General features: G+C 30.8%; 3 protein-coding genes and 1 pseudogene across 3 annotated transcripts; all 4 read left to right on the plus strand.

Annotated features, from left to right (window-relative positions):
- The first annotated feature begins 792 nt into the window (after positions 1-792).
- LOC113873543 lies at positions 793-3,714 on the plus strand (annotated as a pseudogene).
- Positions 3,715-7,147: 3,433 nt separating this feature from the next.
- LOC113871892 (LEAF RUST 10 DISEASE-RESISTANCE LOCUS RECEPTOR-LIKE PROTEIN KINASE-like 1.1) lies at positions 7,148-9,885 on the plus strand. Its single transcript, XM_027508983.1, has 4 exons — positions 7,148-7,859; positions 8,125-8,157; positions 8,376-8,591; positions 8,701-9,885. Exons 1-4 carry the CDS (start codon positions 7,148-7,150, stop codon positions 9,699-9,701), a joined length of 1,962 nt encoding a protein of 653 aa, XP_027364784.1. The 3' UTR covers positions 9,702-9,885.
- Positions 9,886-11,529: 1,644 nt separating this feature from the next.
- Positions 11,530-14,932, plus strand: LOC113871893 (LEAF RUST 10 DISEASE-RESISTANCE LOCUS RECEPTOR-LIKE PROTEIN KINASE-like 1.1). The gene is made up of 5 exons (XM_027508984.1): positions 11,530-11,651; positions 11,804-11,879; positions 11,976-12,645; positions 13,639-13,860; positions 13,977-14,932. Exons 1-5 carry the CDS (start codon positions 11,530-11,532, stop codon positions 14,930-14,932), a joined length of 2,046 nt encoding a protein of 681 aa, XP_027364785.1.
- Positions 14,933-18,269: 3,337 nt separating this feature from the next.
- On the plus strand, positions 18,270-21,986 carry LOC113871894 (LEAF RUST 10 DISEASE-RESISTANCE LOCUS RECEPTOR-LIKE PROTEIN KINASE-like 1.1). Its single transcript, XM_027508985.1, has 4 exons — positions 18,270-18,970; positions 19,482-19,543; positions 20,689-20,961; positions 21,085-21,986. Exons 1-4 carry the CDS (start codon positions 18,270-18,272, stop codon positions 21,984-21,986), a joined length of 1,938 nt encoding a protein of 645 aa, XP_027364786.1.
- Positions 21,987-22,316: the final 330 nt, after the last annotated feature.

Raw genomic sequence — 22,316 nt, forward strand, 5'->3', positions numbered from 1 at the left:
CAAGACGCGTTTTCCATAATATGTATGCATACTTTTAGCCTTGACTTTGACCTTTATTATTCATTTTTATTATTTAAATAATTACAAATTATATGTATAATATTGTATATAATCATTTTAATTTAAAACTTGTTTTAATTTTTGTGAATACGCATATATTAAATGTACACAAAAAACCAAAAAACAATTAAAAGTTATCTCCAATAAATTATACCCGGCATTTTCCTTAATTATCAGAGCATACCAATAATACCATCAAAGTTGCAACGTTTCTTATTTCTCTCTTTATAAAATATAATACAAAAAATTAAGAATAGTACAATCTTCTTTCTTTTTCTATTAAATATAGTAAACAATTAAAAGTAACTAAATTTTCAAAGTTTTTTTTTCTTTATATGAGAAACGGTTTTCCTAATTGAACTTGCTTTTCACGCAAATCAATCTAAGTAATTGGGCAAAACCTTTCGCTAAAGATGGCCTTAGTCACTATCCATTTCCTCTTATGACAAAACTTAGAAGCAAGGGTGTTCGACAATTCATCCAAATAACTGTAAGCCATTAATTCAAATTTAAAAAATAAAAACTAAAAAACCAAAAATCAAGCAAGCTATTCTACGTTTCCATCTGCCTCTATATTTCGTTAAGTCTCCAAACCTCAATTTTCAAGTCAACTTGCCAATCAAAGACGTTCTTTTATGTGACATGTATATATATTGTGAACACTTACCGTAACTTTACCTATACTACGTTAACAAAGAATCGAGCTGTTCCTAAAAAAATAGGGAATTTGGGATGGGTCTAATTGATTTGTTTTGCTTGGTCTTGTTTTCTTACCTTGTACTTCTACTCTCCGCGGGCTATGTAAATGGGCACCAACCTAGCTGTCCACACTCATTTACTTGTGGGAATCTTGGGACTTTCCATTACCCTTTCACCAAGGCAGAACAACCACACTGTGGCTTGCTACCGATACAAGATTGTGATAATCTTCACTCACCCAAAAAGAAGATCCAGCTGGAGAAAAATGGAATAAGCCTAGTGGTCACAGGCGTTGCTCAGCCGAATTCCATTGCCATTTTTGACGAAGATTTTCACAAGCGTTTACAAAAAGACACTTGTGACACTTTGAAAAATAATTATACTCTTCCTTCCCCTTCACCTTTGTTTTCTATTCACATAAAATTTAATGTAACCCTTTTCCAGTGCAAACGTAGCTTCAATGTTAAGCTCCCACCACATTATTTTTAATTCCACCGGTGTCCGGACTTTGATATCTATTATGACAGTTTTCCCTCTCCTAATAACACGGAGGCTCATGGTCTTTTCTCATCATGCTCAGTTCTTCAGTTAAGCAAAAAAGACTGGACTGATACCTTCGATATTCTATCCTTCGTATCTGCTGAGATGGTTCTTCAAGTCCTATTATCTAATGATTGTGATCAGTGCTATAATCACAAAGGAGGCCAATGTCGGCTTGACACCAACAAAAACTTCTACTGTGAAAAGGGTACCCTTTTAATTTTCAAACCCATTTTCTTTCATATCTATTATTTTTTATCCCTCTTTTCTTTATTTTTTTTTCTATCACATGGTTTATTACATTTTTCACTTTTTTCTTTCTTTCTATCTCTCTCTTTCTTCACCAAATTCATAAAGAAAAAAGGGCCTGAGAGAGTATCATTTTCCTACCTTCGATTGTACCTTGTTCTTATAGCATTACCGTACCAAAACCCCTTCCATTTAGCACTTCAGTGGCAAAAGTCAAGCTCACTGCTGAGCGCTAACTTGACTCCCTTACGTTACCCGCGTCATGGCAATTAGAATTAGTTCTACTATTATAATTTTCTTTAGACTAATTTGACCTTAACACTGCATTACTTCATTGTTTACTTAAAAAATTTCTTCAATTAACTTCATTTGCAGGGCCAACGAATAAGAGTAAAATTTTGAAGCTGCTAGTTGGACTTGTAACAGGTAATATATATATAGTAAATATTCGAGTATTAATTATGAGTCAATAGATCATTTTATATCAAGTATTAAAATTAAAATTAAACATTTATTTATTTAATAACTTTTTATAGAATATAAAATTGATTAATCAAACTTTTAAATTATCTTATGTTATTTTCTTTATTATAAATATTAAATTTTATGTATTTAATATTTGTAAGTATATTATTTAAATTTTCAAAAATATATCATCCATTTAAATAAAATAATGAGATGAAAATTTAATAATTTTATTTTTTTTATAAGTCAAACTACTTGATATATACCTTTAAATAAGGTCAGTAAATTGTTAAACATTTAGTGTGAATGAATACTGATTCTTTTATTATATCTTTAAAATTTTGTCCGCTTAAATTGCAGGTTTAAGTATTATAATCTTAGCCATTGTGATAATTGGGTGCCAATTTAGACGAAAACATACTCCTTTAGACCTCCAAAACCAATCAAGAAACCCACATACTGATGTAATTGATCACAACTCAAATCCAGACCCAGAAAATGGAAGGGTCTACTTTGGAATCCCTCTTTTCTCTTACACGGAGCTTAAAAAAGCAACATATAATTTCCACCACGCCAGACAACTTGGAAGTGGAGGCTTTGGCACAGTTTACTATGGTAAACCAATATTTCTCCAAACCTCTCTCGATAGAAAGTTGGAACATAGACTGATCGATGGCACTTATATTTTATGTTCATCGCCATATATCATTTTGAATAATTAAGGTATTTGATTTTGAACGACCAGGAAAACTGCGAGATGGACGCGAAGTTGCTGTGAAGCGCCTATATGAGCACAACTACAGGCGAGTAGAACAGTTCATGAATGAAGTTGACATCCTTGCCCTCATGCGCCACAGGAATCTTGTGTCCCTCTATGGTTGCACTTCACGTCACAGTCATGAACTACTCCTTGTGTACGAGTATGTTCCAAATGGCACTGTTGCATGCCATCTGCATGGTCCTTTAGCAAGGCCTGGCACACTTCCGTGGCATATAAGAATGAAAATTGCCATAGAAACCGCCTCTTCGTTAGCTTATTTGCATGCTTCTGACATCATCCACCGTGATGTGAAAACCAAAAACATTCTCCTTACCGACAATTTCAGTGTTAAAGTAGGAGATTTTGGACTTTCAAGATTATTCCCCAACGATGTCACACATGTTTCAACAGCTCCACAAGGGACGCCAGGTTATGTTGACCCAGACTATCATCAATGCTACCAGCTTACTAGCAAGAGTGATGTGTATAGTTTTGGGGTAGTGCTGATTGAGCTAATATCATCTATGCCAGCTATTGATATGAACAGGCATAAGAATGAGATAAACTTGTCAAATCTAGCCATAAAGAAGATTCAAGAAGGTGCATTTGGGGAGCTGGTAGATCCTTCTCTTGGTTTTGAGTCAGACAATGAGGTAAAGAGGATGATGGTTTCGGTTGGAGAATTGGCTTTTCAGTGTTTGCAACGAGACAAGGATTTGAGACCGTCGATGGATGAGGTTTTGAAGGTGCTGATGAAAATTGAAAGTGGGAAGGGAACAGATGAGCATATAGAGGAAGAATATGTTAGTCCATCTTCTCTACCCTCACCAGATTGGGATGATGAGCTTGAATTCTCGAAACAAATGAAGCTACCACCTTCGCCTAAATCCGTCACTGATAGATGGCATAGTGAATCTACAACACCTAATGCCAGTGGTTAATGCTGCTTACGCGATTGATCTTACACTGTAAACTCCCAGGAAAAATAAAAGGATGAGGCAGGCTTTTTCTTGTTCTAGTTCTTCGTTCTACAAGTGATTGCGTTTTTAAGCGCTTGTCATTTGGATTTACGAAAAGAGATGGGATGAAACATGTTGAAATTTTTATTATTTGAAACACAATTAAATAAATTAAAGATATATTTTATTCATCATTTATTTACTTCTACAAACAAACTACTATTACATAGATATATTTTTGTTGTTATTGTATGTGCAATTATTTTGAATTTTTTAAAATCTTTCTAAGAAAAGTAAGGTTATTTTTATATGAGAATAAAATAATAAATTTTAATTTTTTTAGGTAAAATATATATTATTAGAGAGATATCAAGGAAACTCAAAATTTACATACATAAAAAAAAAAAATTAATACTTACTCAAAAAAAAAAGTAAAAATATATTTATACAAAGTTAAGAAGGATATAATTTTGTGGTTAAAAAAATAACTTCTTCTTTATTAATAAGTGATAGACTTCAAAATAATAAAATTTAAGACTTTTTTCTCATACAAAACACATTGAAAAATAATAAATTTTAATTTTTAAATATTGTATAAATAATTGGGATTAAAATATACGAATTGCATAAAATTTAAATAAATCTATCTTGAAATATACAAATTTAAGTAGTGTATAAATTATTATTTTTAACTTGAAATATTCAATCTTTGTGTGACACATATAATGAGATGACTATTTGCATTATGAATCCCCAGAATTGTGCATGCCCGATGTACACGCTTTATTTTTAAAATATGCTTTATATCTTCTTACAAAATGTGACTTATGTGATGTTTTGAAAATAACTTCGGTCATACATTGTAAGTATAGCTTTGTAAACATTTTATTAATTTTCGGCCTTGGTTTTCTAAAACGATCCACGTATACACACGTGTATATAAAAAGAAAAAAAAGATTATTTCAGTGTAAATAAAAAAGACCATATTTGAGTTATTGAATTTCTTTTATTTTTATTTATAAAAAAATAATAAAATAATTAGTATTTTAAATTTCGTAAATATTATTGTTTAGTTTTTTATTATAGTCTCTTTTATCTATTGTATAAATTAATATCACATTTATTTATTAATTTTACGTAATAAATATTAATTATCAAGGATAAAATTGTAAACTGGCTTATTCATTCTAGTTTTTAAACACTTATGTTTGGTACTCACTTTAAAAAACGGAGAGAAATCAATCCCATCCCACGCGTTTTGACGCAGTCACACGGTGTGCTCGAGCATATCGTGAATTACAAAAAAATAATTATTTTATTTTAATATTTATATAAAAATAGTCTGTACTCTTATTTTCTTTCACCTATTCAAAGCCATAAGGTGAGTGTGGAGCATGGTAATACTGCACACCACTTGTCGTATTAGCTCCACTTTGAGCCGTCTCGGACAAGTTTAATAAATCCAAGACTTTCAACGGTGACTTTGAAAACTTCTGAGTAAGGAATCAAAGTCTTCCCTTTAAATTTGTCCCTTTCGTAACCTGTCTCAAGTAGACGACCCGTTATATCAATGTTTTTGCTTAATTTTTACCTTTCTGAAATTTTATTTTGTAGTACTAGCTTGGAATTACTTTTTAGATAATTACAAATTATTAACTTTTCATAAATTTTAATTACTCTAAATTTGAAAAATCGAAATCTACCAACTTTTTAAAATAATTTACATTTACATCTTCCAAAAACAATTGTTTGCATTAAAAACATTCTTATACATATATTATGTAAAATGCTACCTAGTTGAATAACTAGTAGGCATCACATGTGTCAAAATATTGATAATCTAAAAGAGAAAAATAATAAAAATACAAGAGAGTTAAACAGAAATAATTAGATTATAAATTTTTTAAATAAATACAGAATAATTAAAAAATGCATACTCAATTTGAAATAATTTAAATTTAAAATATAAACAAGATTTAAGAGTAATATCATTTTTTTTTCATATGTATCAAACATTAATTTATTTTTAAAAACAGAAAATTATTTTTAAAATAGTAATCAATTATCGTCAATGACTTACACTTTTGACACGACGGCTATTGTTTCACTGACTTATCCCTTTTAATTTATAAAAAATGGCTTAAATATTTTTATAATCTTTACAATAAAATTATTTTAGTTTTAGAAATTTTATATTTTTCAAAATCACCTTTGTTATTACTTTATAATAACAAAACATGCATTTAAATATGCAGTCTTAACAAATATTCTGAGGTAATAAATAATGCACCATATATAAACGTATATCAAGTTATTAATAAATAATAATAATAATTTTAAATTTTGTCAAAAGCATAAATAAAAAATTATTAAAAATATATTTAGTAATATTTATTAAAAATAAAAATATATTTTTGTATTCACGCTGCTCAAAGTGCATACACACTTTGAAAGAAAGAAAAGGCTAAAATAATTTAACAGTTGGAATGTGAAATAGACTTACATGTATTTTAAAATTTTATAAATACAACTTTATATAATTTTTTGTACATTTAATGATTTCATGGCAATGATTATTTTAAGATAAAAAAGAATGTGACAACACTTAATAGGGACATTTTTTTATATATAATTTTTTTAAATTTAAAAAATGAGATTTTTTACCAAATTACAAAAATATATATTTTTTAAATATCATTATTAGCAACTTTTAGGCAAAAAACTGTCAACGACAGCTTTTAATATATTTTTTAAATATTTAATTATTTTTTAAAAAATTGCCATTAATAACTTTTAATTTTTTAATATTTAAAAAAAAAATCATTATTGATAAGTTTTAAAACTTTATTATTATTATTATTATTATTATTATTTTATCTTTAAATTTTTATATTGCACCAAAAATTGCTAATAATTTTTTAACTTTATATTCTTATAATTTTACAAAAAATCTCATATTTTTTGAATTTTAAAAAATTATATAAAAAAAGTAGCCGTAATATATGCCGTACCATTAATAACCAAAAGAAATGTATAAATTAAAAACATTTTATCTTTAAAAAAATAGGAGTCATTTTCGAAGTCAACTGGCTTACCAAGCCCTTCAAAATGACGCGTACATTTATCTTTAAATATATTTTTATGATAAAATTATTGAAAATTAAAAAAATATAAAAATATTTATTAATTTAAAAATGAAAAAAAAGGTGAAAGACATTCTATTTCTATAGTTTTCAGTCAATGTTAGTCAACAGTGAAAGAATGTGAAATAGAGTGTATCAGAGATGCTGTTGCCCTCGTTGCTCTTACTCATAAAGGGGTTGCTTTCTGTTCTATGCTGCATAGAATGCATTTATTGTTTTCTAAAAATATCTCCATACTTTTTATCTTTCCTTCACAACTCTTGAGATTCGTAATGGTTCCCCTTTCCATGTTCAAATCAGTTATTATCTTCGCCAGTATTCTGCTTCTCGCCTCAGCTGAGGATGGAAAGTGCCCCCCATCTTTCGACTGTGGTTTTCTTGGACTCATCAAATTCCCTTTCACAAGCACACTGCGACCACACTGCGGCGTATTGCCTATACGTGGCTGTGAAGATTATAATGCTTACGCTCCCAAAACCATCCAACTCATTAAAAGCTCAACATCAACATCCTACCCTGTTCTACAGGTTGAACCTCGTACCATAGTGATCAGAGATGATTATCAATATAAAAATATCCGAAACAGAAGTTGCAAAGCCTTCAGCAACAACATTACTCTTCCACACACCTCTCCTTTGGCTTCTTTCTACATCAAATATAATATCACTATCTTCAGATGCAATCACTCCCTCAATATCCCCGTTCCCAAAATTTTTAATAAATATTCGACCTGTTCTGAATACAATATCTACTATGGCCCTGCCAATACTGAAATGCCTCGGGGCTACCAGCGGCCCAGCTCTCTAGCACCATGTTCCACAATTCAGCATGCCGTAGTAGATAAGTGTAGTGACGACCCCTTTCAATGTCTGTCGGGTGATACAGCTATCGAAGTACAATTATCTGAAGATTGTGAAGAGTGTCTTGCTCACAGAAGAGGCCAATGTCAACTTGACAGTGAAGGAAAATTCTACTGCGCCAAAGGTATGCACAAATACCTTACATTTTGCAGACATACACATCCAGTATGTAGTATAAAATTAGCATGGTACTAGGAATTAGCCACAGCTAAGCGATCTCCGAAAGTCGGGTAAAATCAGAAAACAAATGAAGCAGTTGCTCTATTGCAAGTGCAGGGGAGGAGAGGGTGTTTCAAGTTGTGGGCATGCACAAGCTTCAACCAAATTGACCGTTTTATATCTTTATTGATTGCTCTAACTTTATTTTTTACATTTAATTTCTGTTGCAGAGGATAGAAATTTGGCGTGGAAATTAGGATTAGGTAATGCTCCTTCTTTTCTTAATTGTCGATCAGAGCACCATACATTCCCTGTCTGTGTGATTTTCCCCCTCTCTTGTATGCAGCTTATGATGACTTCGTAGTATTTGTCTCTTTTTACCTTCGTGTTATTGCTACACAGAGACATGCAATCCCAATTATAGTTAGTTTCAAATTTCACTTCAAATTAATATGATTTCTCCCTTTTCGTTGGGTTTTAGGTATTGGACTTCCTGGAATTATTATAATTGGACTACTGATTATATGTTACTACAAACTAAGATGTGCGTCTGATGTCTACTCAAATCCACACCTAGAGAGTGCCAGTATCTACTTCGGAGTTCCTGTATTCACCTATAAGGATCTTAAAATAGCAACAAAAAGTTTTGATCGTTCTCGAGAACTAGGAGAAGGAGGATTTGGGATTGTTTACTACGGTATGTCATACGAACTCCACCTGCTATTCACATATATAATAATTCAATTGGTCTTCACATTTCCATGTACTTGAATGAATCATGCTTTCATCTCTGTTCTAATAACTAGGAAAACTCCACGATGGACGTGAAGTTGCTGTGAAGCGCTTATATGAACACAACTATAGGCGAGTAGAACAATTCATGAATGAAATCAAGATCCTCACTCGCTTGCGCCACAAAAATCTAGTGTCTTTATATGGCTGCACATCACGTCACAGCCATGAACTATTGCTTGTCTATGAATACATTTCAAATGGGACTGTTGCTAGCCACCTCCGTCACGAATCAACAAATCCTGGGTTTTTGGGATGGCCCATCCGACTGAAAGTGGCCATAGAGACTGCCACTGCATTGGCTTATCTCCATGCCTCTGACATTATTCATCGTGATGTGAAAACAAACAACATTCTCCTTGACAACACTTTTTGTGTTAAAGTTGCTGATTTTGGATTGTCAAGATTGTTCCCTAATGATGTCACCCACGTTTCCACAGCTCCACAGGGAACTCCTGGTTATGTGGATCCTGAATATCACCGATGCTATCAGCTCACAAGCAAGAGTGATGTTTATAGCTTTGGGGTTGTCCTTATTGAGCTTATATCATCTATGCCTGCTGTTGATATGACTCGACATAAGGATGAGATTAACTTGGCAGATTTAGCTGTTAGGAAGATTCAAAAAAGTGCAATTCATGAGTTGGTGAATCCTTCCCTCGGTTTTGAGTCAAATAGTGATGTTAAAAGGAAAATAACTTCAGTAGCAGAATTGGCATTTCAGTGCTTGCAACGAGACAAAGAGTTGAGACCCTCTATGGATGAGGTTTTGGAGGTGCTAAAGAGAATTGAAAGTGAGAAGGATGAGTCTGGTCATCTAGAGAAAATAATAGTTCGTGGTGAAGGGATTTCACACAGTGATGTACTTCCATTACCACCACCTTCACCGGATCATGATGAGGTGAAACTCTTGAGGAATATGAAGTTGGCACCTTCGCCAAAGGCTGTGACAGAGAAATGGGACAGTCAATCCACTAGTCCTAATGTCAGCGCTGAATCGTCAAGCCAAATCTAATATGTCACTTATGATTTAAAGATAGATTTTTTACTTTATGAGAGTTTTTTTGGTAATAAATGTAATTCATAATAATTTGTTAGTACCTGATCTTGATCTTGGAGGAGGATCTTAAACATTTGTTTGTACGTCTAATCTTGATTGTACATAAGGGGTGCTTTAAGAATAATATTTAGAAATATCCAACTAGACATGTTTTTATATTTTAAAATTGTGACAACTGTAACCCTGAATAATATATTATATATAAATGGTTAATATCTATCCATAATTGTTAAAATTAGATCTTGTTGACTAGCTAAATTGACATCCAGTTCGATTGACTCAAAAAATCGATTGAGCAAAAAATGGTTAATAATCCATCTAATGGGTTAAAAATGGAATAAGAATTGATGTAAAAAATTATTTTAAATTAGTCACTTCCTAATTTTTTATTCTAAAATATTTTTAAAGTAAATAAAGACCCATATATGATACATATAAATTATTTTATTTAACTATTTATTATATTTGTTTATCTGGTAAAGCATGTAATATGATATTTTAGGTTAATTTAAAGTTTAACTTACTATTTATATTAGTTTATTATTAAATATATTTTACAATATTAAAAATATCTATTTAATATTACTAGTATACCTCTATTAAACCATGCTTAAATTAATGAATCCTTTCATCAAACTAATATTCAGATCAATTTTAAATACATTAGTTTTAGCACAAATTACAAATAGTAATATTAGGTTATTTCTATAATATTGACTGAGTAACTTACCAATAACATAAAATGACGAGTAGACTTTTATTTTAGTTTTTAAATAAATAAAAATGTATATAATAATTTTTTTACAATATTAAAAACTAAAATAATTAACACTTGCAACTTGAAAAATAAAATGAGAATTTACTCGTAAACGAAAAGATTATAAATTTTTTAAATAAGTTTAATTTTTTTTCTTTTTCTCTGTGACGATTCATAATTAGATTTACCTCAATGAACTACTTTTCTTCTCCTTTGTTGACTTCTTTGAGAGCTTTTGATCTTTTTTTTTTAATTTTTTCCTAATCTTAAATTTATTCCTATCTTTTCCTCATGCTTTGTAAATTTATTTCTATTTTATTATAGTCCAATTTAACTTGTAAAAATGTTAAAAAGAATAATATTCCAAGCAAAATCCTAAGCAAATATATATTAATTTAGCTCATTTTGCATCATTAACAAACAAAATTAACGTTAACAAACTAAATAAAATCATTTATCATAGTTAAAAAAAGGTTCTGAATATAAAAATTATGTTCCTACCACATACACATACTTTGAAAAGTTATGCTATTATTTAAAGTAAAATTAAGTATTCATTTTTTTGAAAGTATCATTTTCAAACATAAATGAAAAATTTAAAGTCAATCTTAAGTAATTCTGCTATATTACTGTTTATGTTTCTATTTATCAGTCTAGAAAAGGAAAAAAAAATTACATAAACAAAAGAGTTTAAAAATTTTGTTAAAGATATTAATGAATTTCTAATTTATTCTTTATTGATGGATTTTGTTTGTCTTTAAACTACTTAACAAGTATAAATACTTTATTAATTATACTTATTTTTTCCACAAACAATGAGGTATTAGTAGAATGTGTTAAGAAATATATTTAAAATAATGTGACACGCAGAGTTTTTATGTGATTAATATATGTCGAGTAATTATCTTTCTAAAATAATTCACAGCACAAATAACATGAAAGTATTTATTGAACTCAATTGCCATAAACAATCAACAGTGTCTCAAATCATATCCTAATTACATATTCACTAAAAATATGGAGTAAATGAAGCCTAAGTTGGTCTCAGATCTTTGTTGGATTGATAAGTTGGAATTCTTCGGTCAACGATTTGAATTTCTAACACGACAACCCTCTCAATTTCGTTTCACAGAGAAAATTACTGGCTGGTACTAATTGATTATTGACGAAAGCTCAAGAAAACTAAACTACTCAGCATTTTTCCAAAATGTAACCAATGACATACTATCACCTTAGTAACTTCTTAACGTGCCGTGCCGTGTGAGAATTCTTACATTTCTTTGATAATACTGTAAAGCAGTTGTTTCTTTCAAGTCAATTGGCGTATTAAGCGGTTCAAAATGATAATGGTATATTTGGGAGTGGAAAGTTTAACGGTACATCAGTAACAACACACTTTCATTCGACAATTCTCCATATTCATTATGATCTCCTTCTCCAAGTTGAAATCATTGATTTTATTTTTCTCGCAGCTTCTGCTTGTTGTTTTAGCTCGTGATGGAAAGTGTCCAGCTTTCTTCAATTGTGGATTTCTTGGCCAGATCAAATTTCCTTTCACGGACACGCACAACCTACACTGCGGCGTATTGGCTATACGTGGCTGCGATGAACACAATCCATATGCTATCAAAACCATTCAACTAAATAACTCAACATCAACATTGTTCAATGTTTTACAGGTTGCACCTCGTACCATAACGATCAGAGATGAGCAGCAACAAAATTATTTGCAAAACAAAAGTTGCCAAGCCTTCACCAACAAAATTACCGGGATATTGCCTCACACCTCTCCTTTGGCTTCTTTCTACATCAAATATAATATCACTATCTTCAGATGCAATCACTTCCATAGTGTCACCCCTCCCAAATTTTATAAATATTCAAACTGTTCTCAGTACGATATCTATTATGGTCCTCCAAATATTGGAAATCTTCTGGATTTCAAATGGCCCAAATCTTTAGCACCTTGTTCAAAGAATCAGCTTCCAATAATGGACAACCCTGCTGCTGCCGACCCCTTTAAATTTCTGACTCATATTATATCTATTGAAATAAAATTATCTGAAGATTGTGAAAAGTGTCTTGGTCACAGAAGAGGCCAATGTCAACTTGACAGTAAAGGAAAATTCTACTGCGCCAAAGGTATACACAAATCTACTCACAATTCATCAGTTTTTTTTTTTTTTTTGGTTTAATAACTGTTTAGGAGAGAAGAGATTGTCTCAAGTTCAGACCATAACATAAGCCTCAAACAAAGGTTACAACGAATAACCTTTAAAAGAACAGTTCTGCAAATCCAAAAATAATAAATATTTTTTAATTAAAAATTTATAATTTTTAGATGCTTTAACTCTCCCTTTTAAGTTAACATTACCATTAAAAATTGGAATTTTTAATATGACGCATAATACCACATTGGTAGTATAGATCTAGCAGGCCAGCAAATAGCACGGTACTTAGAACTAGCCTAATTAAAATGTTGAAACTTACAAATCGAAAATTTTATTCCTATTTTAGCATGACATCTGCAAAACACTTATTTAATGCAGTCAAACTTTCTGTTAATATTTAGTTAGTTTGTTTGTTTGTTTTTAAATCAATTTTTTAAAAAGTAAAATTTATTTGTTAACATAAGTTTTATTTTTATTTTTATTTTCTTTTTAAAAATAGTTTTTAAATACAATTTTTAAAAATTAAAAACTAAAACAGAAAGAAACAAACAAGTCCATCGTTTCTAAACCCTCAAATTTATAAATGTATCATAGAAAACACCATTCTATCCTGACACTTATCTTTGTTTTAAGATCGAGAAATTAATGGTTCTTTTGATTTATTCTGCAGAGTATGAAAGTTTGGCGTGGAAGTTAGGGCTCGGTAATGTTTCTTTTGTTCTACTTTGTCAATCCGAGCACTATGCATTCCATGTCATATGTATCTTATACCCTGATGTACTTTTTCCCCCTGCCTTCTGTACTTCTTATGATGACTTCTTAGTATTGGCTTCATTTTAACCTTATATAAACATTTGCTAGCGAATAGAGTCCTTCAATCCCATTAAGTCAAACAGTTACAAATATCCATTTTGCGTGTGCATCGGCATAATCTAATAGCATTTCTCTCGCTATTGGTTTCTAGGTATTGGTATTGGACTCCCTGGCATTATTATAACTGCGCTGCTGATTATTTGGCGCTACAAACGAAAATGTGTTCATTTCTATTCAAATCCAAACGCAGAGAGTGCAGCCAGTGTCTACCTTGGGGTCCCGATCTTCACGGATAATGATCTTGAAGTTGCAACTAAAAATTTTGATCAATCAAGAGAAGTAGGAAAAGGAGGATTTGGGGTTGTTTACTATGGTATGTAACTGTATCATTCAAACTCCACTTCTATGCAAATATATAATAATTCAATTGGTCTTTACATATCCATGTACTTCAGTCAATCATGGTTTCATCTCTGTTCTAATAACTAGGAAAACTCCACGATGGACGTGAAGTTGCTGTGAAGCGCCTACATGAACACAACTATAGGCGCGTAGAACAATTCATGAATGAAATCAAGATCCTCACTCGCTTGCGCCACAAAAATCTAGTGTCATTATATGGCTGCACATCACGTCACAGCCGTGAACTATTGCTTGTCTATGAATACATTTCAAATGGGACTGTTGCTAGCCACCTCCGTCACGAATCAACAAATCCTGGGTTTTTGGGATGGCCCATCCGAATGAAAGTGGCCATAGAGACTGCCACTGCATTGGCTTATCTCCATGCCTCTGACATTATTCATCGTGACGTGAAAACAAACAACATTCTCCTTGACAACACTTTTTGTGTTAAAGTTGCTGATTTTGGATTGTCAAGAGTGTTCCCTAGTGATGTCACCCACGTTTCCACAGCTCCACAGGGAACTCCTGGTTATGTGGATCCTGAATATCACCGATGCTATCAGCTCACAAGCAAGAGTGATGTTTATAGCTTTGGGGTTGTCCTTATTGAGCTTATATCATCTATGCCTGCTGTTGATATGACTCGACATAAGGATGAGATTAACTTGGCAGATTTAGCTATTAGGAAGATTCAAAAAAGTGCAATTGGTGAGTTGGTGGACCCTTCCCTTGGTTTTGAGTCAAATAGTGATGTTAAAAGGAAAATAACTTCAGTAGCCGAATTAGCTTTTCTTTGCTTGCAACGAGACAAAGAGTTGAGACCCTCCATGGATGAGGTTTTGGATGTGCTGAAGAGAATTGAAAGTGGGAAGGATGAGGTTGGTCATCTAGAGAACATTTCACCACCTTCACCGGATCATGATGAGGTGAAATTGTTGAGGAATGTGAAGTTGGCACCTTCGCCAAAGGCTGTAACAGATAAATGGGATAGCAAATCAACTGGTTCTAATGTAAGTGGTCAATCGTCAAGCCAAATCTAATATACCGCTTGTAATTGTATTTTTCTCTTATTAATCCTTAAAAAAAGTGAATTTTGATTAATATTTATGAAAAGATAAATAAATATAAAAAAAATTAACATAACTTGTTTGGATGAAATGATCTATCCCCCCCACCCACTCATAATTTTCATTAATACTTAATATTGGGCTGTAATAATTGTAAATACAAGAATCAATTTATCTTATCTTCTCATGCACTTTGAATTTTTTTGTTTAATGTCAATAAGTGGTTAAGCTATTTGGGGTGCCATATATAGTCTGGTGCAAGGTTGAGCTTTTGAGGCAACGTAAAAATGTAAATACAACATGAGCATATAAATTTTAAATTTCATAATATGTACTCACCGATGCAAGTGATTGAATTCTGAGTGTTTTATTGGCGGCTCGGTAACAACTACGATAATAATAATAAAGTATAATTAAACAAAAAATGACTTTGTAAAATTACTTTCAAATTCACGGGGCAGTTGCTGTTTCATTGTATTTATACGAGTATTAAGAAGATTAGTTTTTGGCACTTTCTCTTCTTTTACGTTACTACTATTTTTTATAACGTTTTCTTTCAAAATTGTTTTATTTAGTTTTAATAGATTATGTATGAATAATGTTATGCCGAAAATGATATAAGAGTATTAAAGAATTTTTTTGTCGATTATAATGGATAATTTAAAAAATTATAAAAAATAAAAATAACGTAAAAAATAATTTTAAAAAATGGTAAAAAAAGCAATCCCGGAATACTAATAGGAGGTGTGGGGACTCGGCCATTGTTGATGTAGTAGGGTTTATATATGAAGAAGGGGTTATTACCGTCCTTTTCTTTAACCGTCCCATCCTTTTCATTACTTTTAGAAATTAAATTTTATAAAACGATTTCAAAAAATTAATTTTAAATATAATTTATGAATTGTTTTTAAAAAATTAACAATAATTCGGGGTGGGCTAACTCCTCCCTACTTGGATTGTATTACCATTGTTGTAAAACTTACATTAATTTTTTTTATATGGTTGTTATTGGATTTTTAAATCAAAATATCACATACAATATCTTGAGTTCAGTAATATAGTTTGATAAAAAATTCACGTAAATAATTAAGGACAAAATATAAACAATTAGGGCTGGTTTGCTCCATTCCAATTACTTCACTATGGGTTGAATTTTGTTTTTGGTGTAGAAAGGTTTTTGTTTTCTCGGCCTGGACTTTGGTTGAATTGTGTTAGAAGAGTTACTAAGATGTGGGCCGACAACAAGTTTGTTTATTCAACACTCTGTGGATTACAGGATAAGCAAATTGGCTCATATTGCCTTGTATGTATATAATATTTAATTCTCTTTTTCTTATTATATTCCATCATTGTCATATTCCCACACTATTATATTATATAACAATATTTAATATACTAATATAACTCGATAAATTCCATTACAAATGTTTTGAATTTTTAAGCTTTTTATTTATTTATTAACATGAATATATAATTCAGTACAAAAGGTTTTTAGTAAAGGAAAAAAAAGAAGCTAAATACATGTGAAAATATTAGTTGTGGAACAGTGACTGTTCAGAAAGAAGAATATAAGATATAAGCAAAAGTTTGTTTAAATTAGAAATTATTTGTTAACTGTGCTAAATGCTTTTGTTTTTGAAGAAAGGAATGAGGAAGAAGAAAAAAGACTAAGATATTTTGAATGACCAATAATAAAAAAGAGTTTAAGCAATTAAGTTGCAAGAAATCAAAAGTTCAAATCTATACTTCTTAATAACGAAGAAGAAATGTACTCCAAAAATGATATTCAAAGTGTTTCTTCTTTCATCGTTGCTGTCGAGTGATGCATGATTTAGTTATTATTTTGCTGAAAAGGTTGACTCTGGAAATGAATCTTGCTGCAAAGTTGAATATTTGAAAAGGTTGAAAATCTTGCCGTCGAGTATACGAACATGCATGACCAATTATGAATACACCCATCAATTGACCAACACGAACAAAACATTCTCTGAAAGTGAAAGACATGAAAGGTCAACCAAACCGTGTTTTGTGCTTCACGTCATTGACTAGGCCCAGCTCCAGGGCCTACTTTGTTTATATCTTCCAAAGTCAACTACCGTATCAACGGTCTACCCCTAGTTTTAATTTAAAGAAAATATTTAAAACTGAGTTTAGTTAACCTTAATTTTTAAAGATAAATTTAAATATTTATAAATAAAAAATTTATAAAAAAATATATAATTATTATATTAAAATTATAAAATATAATAAATACTTCTCTTTCTAATAAAATTTTATTATTATTAGTAGAGTTGAGGTTAACAAAGTTTTTTAAAATTTATATTATTATAATATATTATAATTCAAAGTAATATTATTTTTAATTAAAATTAAAATTTTAAGATTTATACCAACTGTTAATATTAATATATTAATTTTTACTATACAAATTATTAAAAAAACTGAAATATAAATTTTTTAAAAGTTACCTATAGTTATGATACTAAAAACCGTGTCTGAGATAATCTGGAACGACCCGTGTCTTCGTGAGTTGTGACACAGGTTGCGACAAACAATCCGTTTTAAAAGAATATTTTAAAGTTTTTTTATTTATCTATTATATTATTTTAATAAATTTTAAAATAATTTATTATTTAGAATATATATATTTATTTTATAATTAAATTTTCAATTATTCTTATAAAAATAATTATATCGTATTTATAAAAATTAAAAACTTTTTAAAATATATTAATAATTAATTTTTTATTTTTATTATATAAAATTTATGTTAATAAAACAGCTATGTATTATTTATATAAATAAATATATTCATTATTTATTTAATAGATAAATTATTAGTTTAACTACTTACTTTACGAATATTTTAAAATATAATAATATATATTGACTTTAATTAATATTAAGATTAAAATATTATGTTAATGACTTGATATGCTATAAAAAAATAAAAATAAAAATAAAAAAACTTCCAACTGATTGTATAAAAAAATCTGAATTTCAGTTAATGTAATTGCGACATATGTTACCATCCTCAATTTGATGGGATTGTTTAACATTAAAAGAGACTTTTTATAATTTTACATGGAAGACTTATTTCTTAATTTTGTTTGATCATCAATAATTTGATTATTTTAATAAGAGTGGTAAAAATTATTTTCAAAAAATATAAATTTATAAAAACAATTAACAAAATTTTAAATGAAACTAAATATAATCATATTTGTAATAACCAAGAGCACGTTTTATCCTTTATAAATTGTTGGTTTTTGGACGAGCTTTGTTCACGAGTTGAGGATTGGTTTCCAAGATGTTTCAAGTTGACATGCTTTGGATGACGCTTGTCATTCTGTGGGCTGGAATTGGAAATGGGGACCATGAAGATTGTCCACCCTATTTTGATTGTGGAAGCCATGGGAGGTTTGGCTACCCTTTCACCAAGGTAGAACGCCCAGATTGTGGTATATGGTCAATCCATGGTTGCGATGATCATAATCCAAATTCAGGGCAAAATGTCATATTAAGTTTTGGAACAACCTCGATTAAGGTTAGAAAATTTGAGTTGGATTTTGTCACTACTACAGTTTACTTTATTGATGAAGATCTCAACAAACTTTTGCTATCAGAAAGTTGTGAAACCTTCAGCCATAATGTTACACTTCCACCCAGTTCTCCCTTGGGTTATTATACCTTACTTAATAATATAACACTGTTCAAATGCAACCGCATCCTCAAAGTCAACCCTCCAAAAACTTTCCTCAAAAATACAAGCTGTGGCTATGATATCTTCATAGGCCCTCCACACTCTGATGACGTGTCTCAGCGCTCTCTAGCAGTTTGTTCAATGGTTCAGCTTCCCATTAATGGCTTTGCAATCTCTGCAAACCCATTTGCATTCTTAACTGCTGAGATTCCCATGCAGTTCCTTCCCTCAGATGAGTGTTTGCTGTGTCTTCATCATAGAGGCCAATGTCGACTTGCCAGCCAAGGAAAAGTTTATTGCGCCCAAAGGTATTATATATCTCTCTAAATTAATATATATGTTCGGTCATCACATGGTACAATGCTAGATCCTTGTGTTCGTATCCACATTTTATTTTGGATAATTCATAATTTGGTTATGAGCTACAAAATATTTTCTTTGGTCCCTTTTATAAGATAGTGTTAGAAATTTTTTATGATTTTGTTCATAAGATAACTTACAAAATTTTATAAATATTTAATTCTTTTTTTTTTTTATATTTGGGATTGCTCACTATTAATGATCGATATTAAAGCGACACAGTTAATTTTTTCAATATATATGATTTGGTAAAAATTATCATATAAATAACATAGAAAAGAAAGAGTAACAAGTAAGAGTCGACGTAATATTTCTCTAAATTATTTCAGATTTGATTACTACATTCTGCAATTGAGTGATCATTTTGTTGTTCTAAACTGGCACTACTTTACTAGGCTATCCATAATTTTATTTTTTATTATTTACTCCAAACAAGTTTTTTTTTCAAATTATTTGCAGGAAGGATAAAAGAAATTCGGATTGGAAGCCAGGATGGGTATTAGGTAACGTAATATATTCAATTTTGGTAGCTTATGCTTCCCAAATTTTTGCATGTTCATAAAACAATTCCAACTTTGTTTATGTACGTTACTAACGAATTTTGTGAGATTTTTTTTAATTATATAAGAACGGGTTCACAGTTCCCATAGAAACAAACTCTTTAATATAGACTAATTCATGTGAAATTTGCACACTTTATCGGTGAATCTATTTTTTTTTCTACTATTTTCCTCTTTCTCAAATTTTATAAATAAGAAAAATAATTTACTATATTCTTGTTAAATTTACAATATGATCAAAATAAACCTGGATTATTTTTATATTAAAATAGATACTTTTTTCACACATTGTACGTGTCATCACGGTTATTTGTTTAATATATTTTTACTCATATTACAACCCAAATATTTATTGTTTTTAATATAATTTCACTACATGGTATTGCTACAAATTGAAAACATATCAGTTAAAAAAATTATTAATGTTATTATCAGAATGTGTATATTTTTCTTTTCCCTTTCTTTAGAGAATATCTAAATAAAATTTAATCTTGAATTATTTTCTTGCACGTAGAATAGTATACTCTAAAGTAGTGATATATCCTTGAGCGACACGCTGTACCTCTCATTCCACATTAAACATCATCATTTTTTTTTTCTCCATACCAACAGTTGATTTATCTATTCCTTACGAACATTCACACGATAATATTGTTAGCTTTAAATTTATTATTATAATATTTTAAAAGATATTTAAATGGTTGACTCCTTTCTCTTATTATTTTTCTTTTAACCTATCAATAGGTGACTATATTAAATGGTACTCTGCAATTCATTTTAAGTAAGATCATGAATTTAAGTTGTGCGTGAAAAAAATCTACAAAAAAAAAAATAGTCATATCATACTCTAAATATTCTTACATCACACAATTATTTTTTGTTAAAGATATATGTAATTTAAAAAGAATTATAATTAACTTGTTTGCCCAATCTAAAGCACGGATTAATGTAACTCAACCTGTACGTGACTATGGGTGGAGTTATAATTGTTATTAAAACAAATAAAATGAATAGCTTTAATAATTTTATAAAATGTAACTCAAAATGTAGGTGGCTATGGGCGGAGTTATAATTATTATTAAAACAAATAAAATGTACGTGACTATCCATGGCAGGTATAGGTGTTATTGCTCCATGGATAATAATAATGTTTGGGTTATTCTTCGCATTACGGCACTGTAAACGGAAATATGGTTCCGCACAAGGTCCATTCCAATCAAGAAACACTCCAGTTGATCCCTACGAAAATCCAGACACAGAGACGGAGAGGATCTTCTTTGGTGTACCCGTCTTCTCCTATAAGGAGCTTCAAGAAGCAACCAGCAATTTTGACCTCACTAGAAAGCTTGGAGATGGAGGCTTCGGCAGCGTTTACTATGGTCAGTACGAATAATAAATCACACATTTCCATTTTTACATAAATGAATTGAATAACTGTATTATCTTATTTGTTTTAATAATGCTTAATAGCTAGCCGCGAATAATTGTTACTTAAAAAGCAGGAAAACTCCAAGATGGAAGGGAAGTTGCAGTGAAATACTTGTTCGAGAACAATTACAGGAGAGTGCAACAGTTTATGAATGAAATTGAGATTCTCACTCGTCTGCGCCACAGAAATCTCGTGTCCCTCTATGGCTGCACCTCACGCCACAGCCGCGAGCTACTTCTTGTCTACGAATATGTCCCTAATGGCACACTTGCCTACCATCTACATGGCGATTTTGGAAGAGCTAGTTCGCTGACATGGCCAATTCGAATGCGAATTGCGATTGAGACGGCAACAGCATTGGCTTATCTCCATGCTTCCGACATCATTCACCGTGATGTCAAAACCAACAACATTCTACTTGACATTAGTTTTTCAGTTAAAGTAGCAGATTTTGGGCTTTCAAGGTTGCTCCCCAATGACGTAAGCCACGTTTCCACAGCCCCACAAGGGACACCGGGATATCTTGATCCTGAATATTTCCAATGCTACCAGCTCACAGATAAGAGTGATGTGTATAGCTTTGGGGTTGTGCTCATTGAGTTAATATCATCTATGCCAGCTGTTGATGCAGGGAGGGAAAGGGATGAAATTAACTTGGCAAATCTAGCCATAAAGAAAATTCAGAAAGGTGAACTTGGTGAGTTGGTGGGTCCATCCCTTGGTTTTGAGTCAGACCGTGAAGTTAAAAGGATGCTAACTTCAGTGGCAGAATTGGCTTTTCAGTGTGTGCAAGGAGACAAGTTATTAAGACCTTCCATGGAACAAGTTCTTAAAACACTCGTGAGAATTGAAGGTGGGAATTATGAATATGAGGATCTAGTACAAGGAAATGATGATGGTGATGGGACCTCGCACAGTGAAGAAGTAATGTTTTTCACTACCCGCGGGACTGAGGTTAGGGTAGATTTGTTATGACTAAGAATGAAGCTACTATGTTGTACGCCCAAGGTCAGAGGATACTCAATTTTGTTAATTTTTTCTGAGGGTATATGTTACCGTATAGACTTTGCTGAAAATCAGATTTCTCCAGCGGTTTATAATTTTGTGAGTCAATCTTCTTATGACTTGAGTCTGCAATGACCATTTATGCGGTGAATTGTTAAATTCGTACTCTAAAAAATAGTATGATATCATATTATTGTCCCCCCAAAGTAGTATCAGTCAACTCATTACATTGGAACACTCGTTTAGGCATTCTTTGTTTTCCTTTTCTATACTACTACAAGCAGTTGGAATTACTGCGTT

The sequence above is a fragment of the Abrus precatorius genome, unplaced genomic scaffold (assembly GCF_003935025.1).
Source record: "Abrus precatorius isolate BTA unplaced genomic scaffold, Abrus_2018 Scaffold7, whole genome shotgun sequence".
NCBI lineage: Eukaryota > Viridiplantae > Streptophyta > Magnoliopsida > Fabales > Fabaceae > Abrus > Abrus precatorius.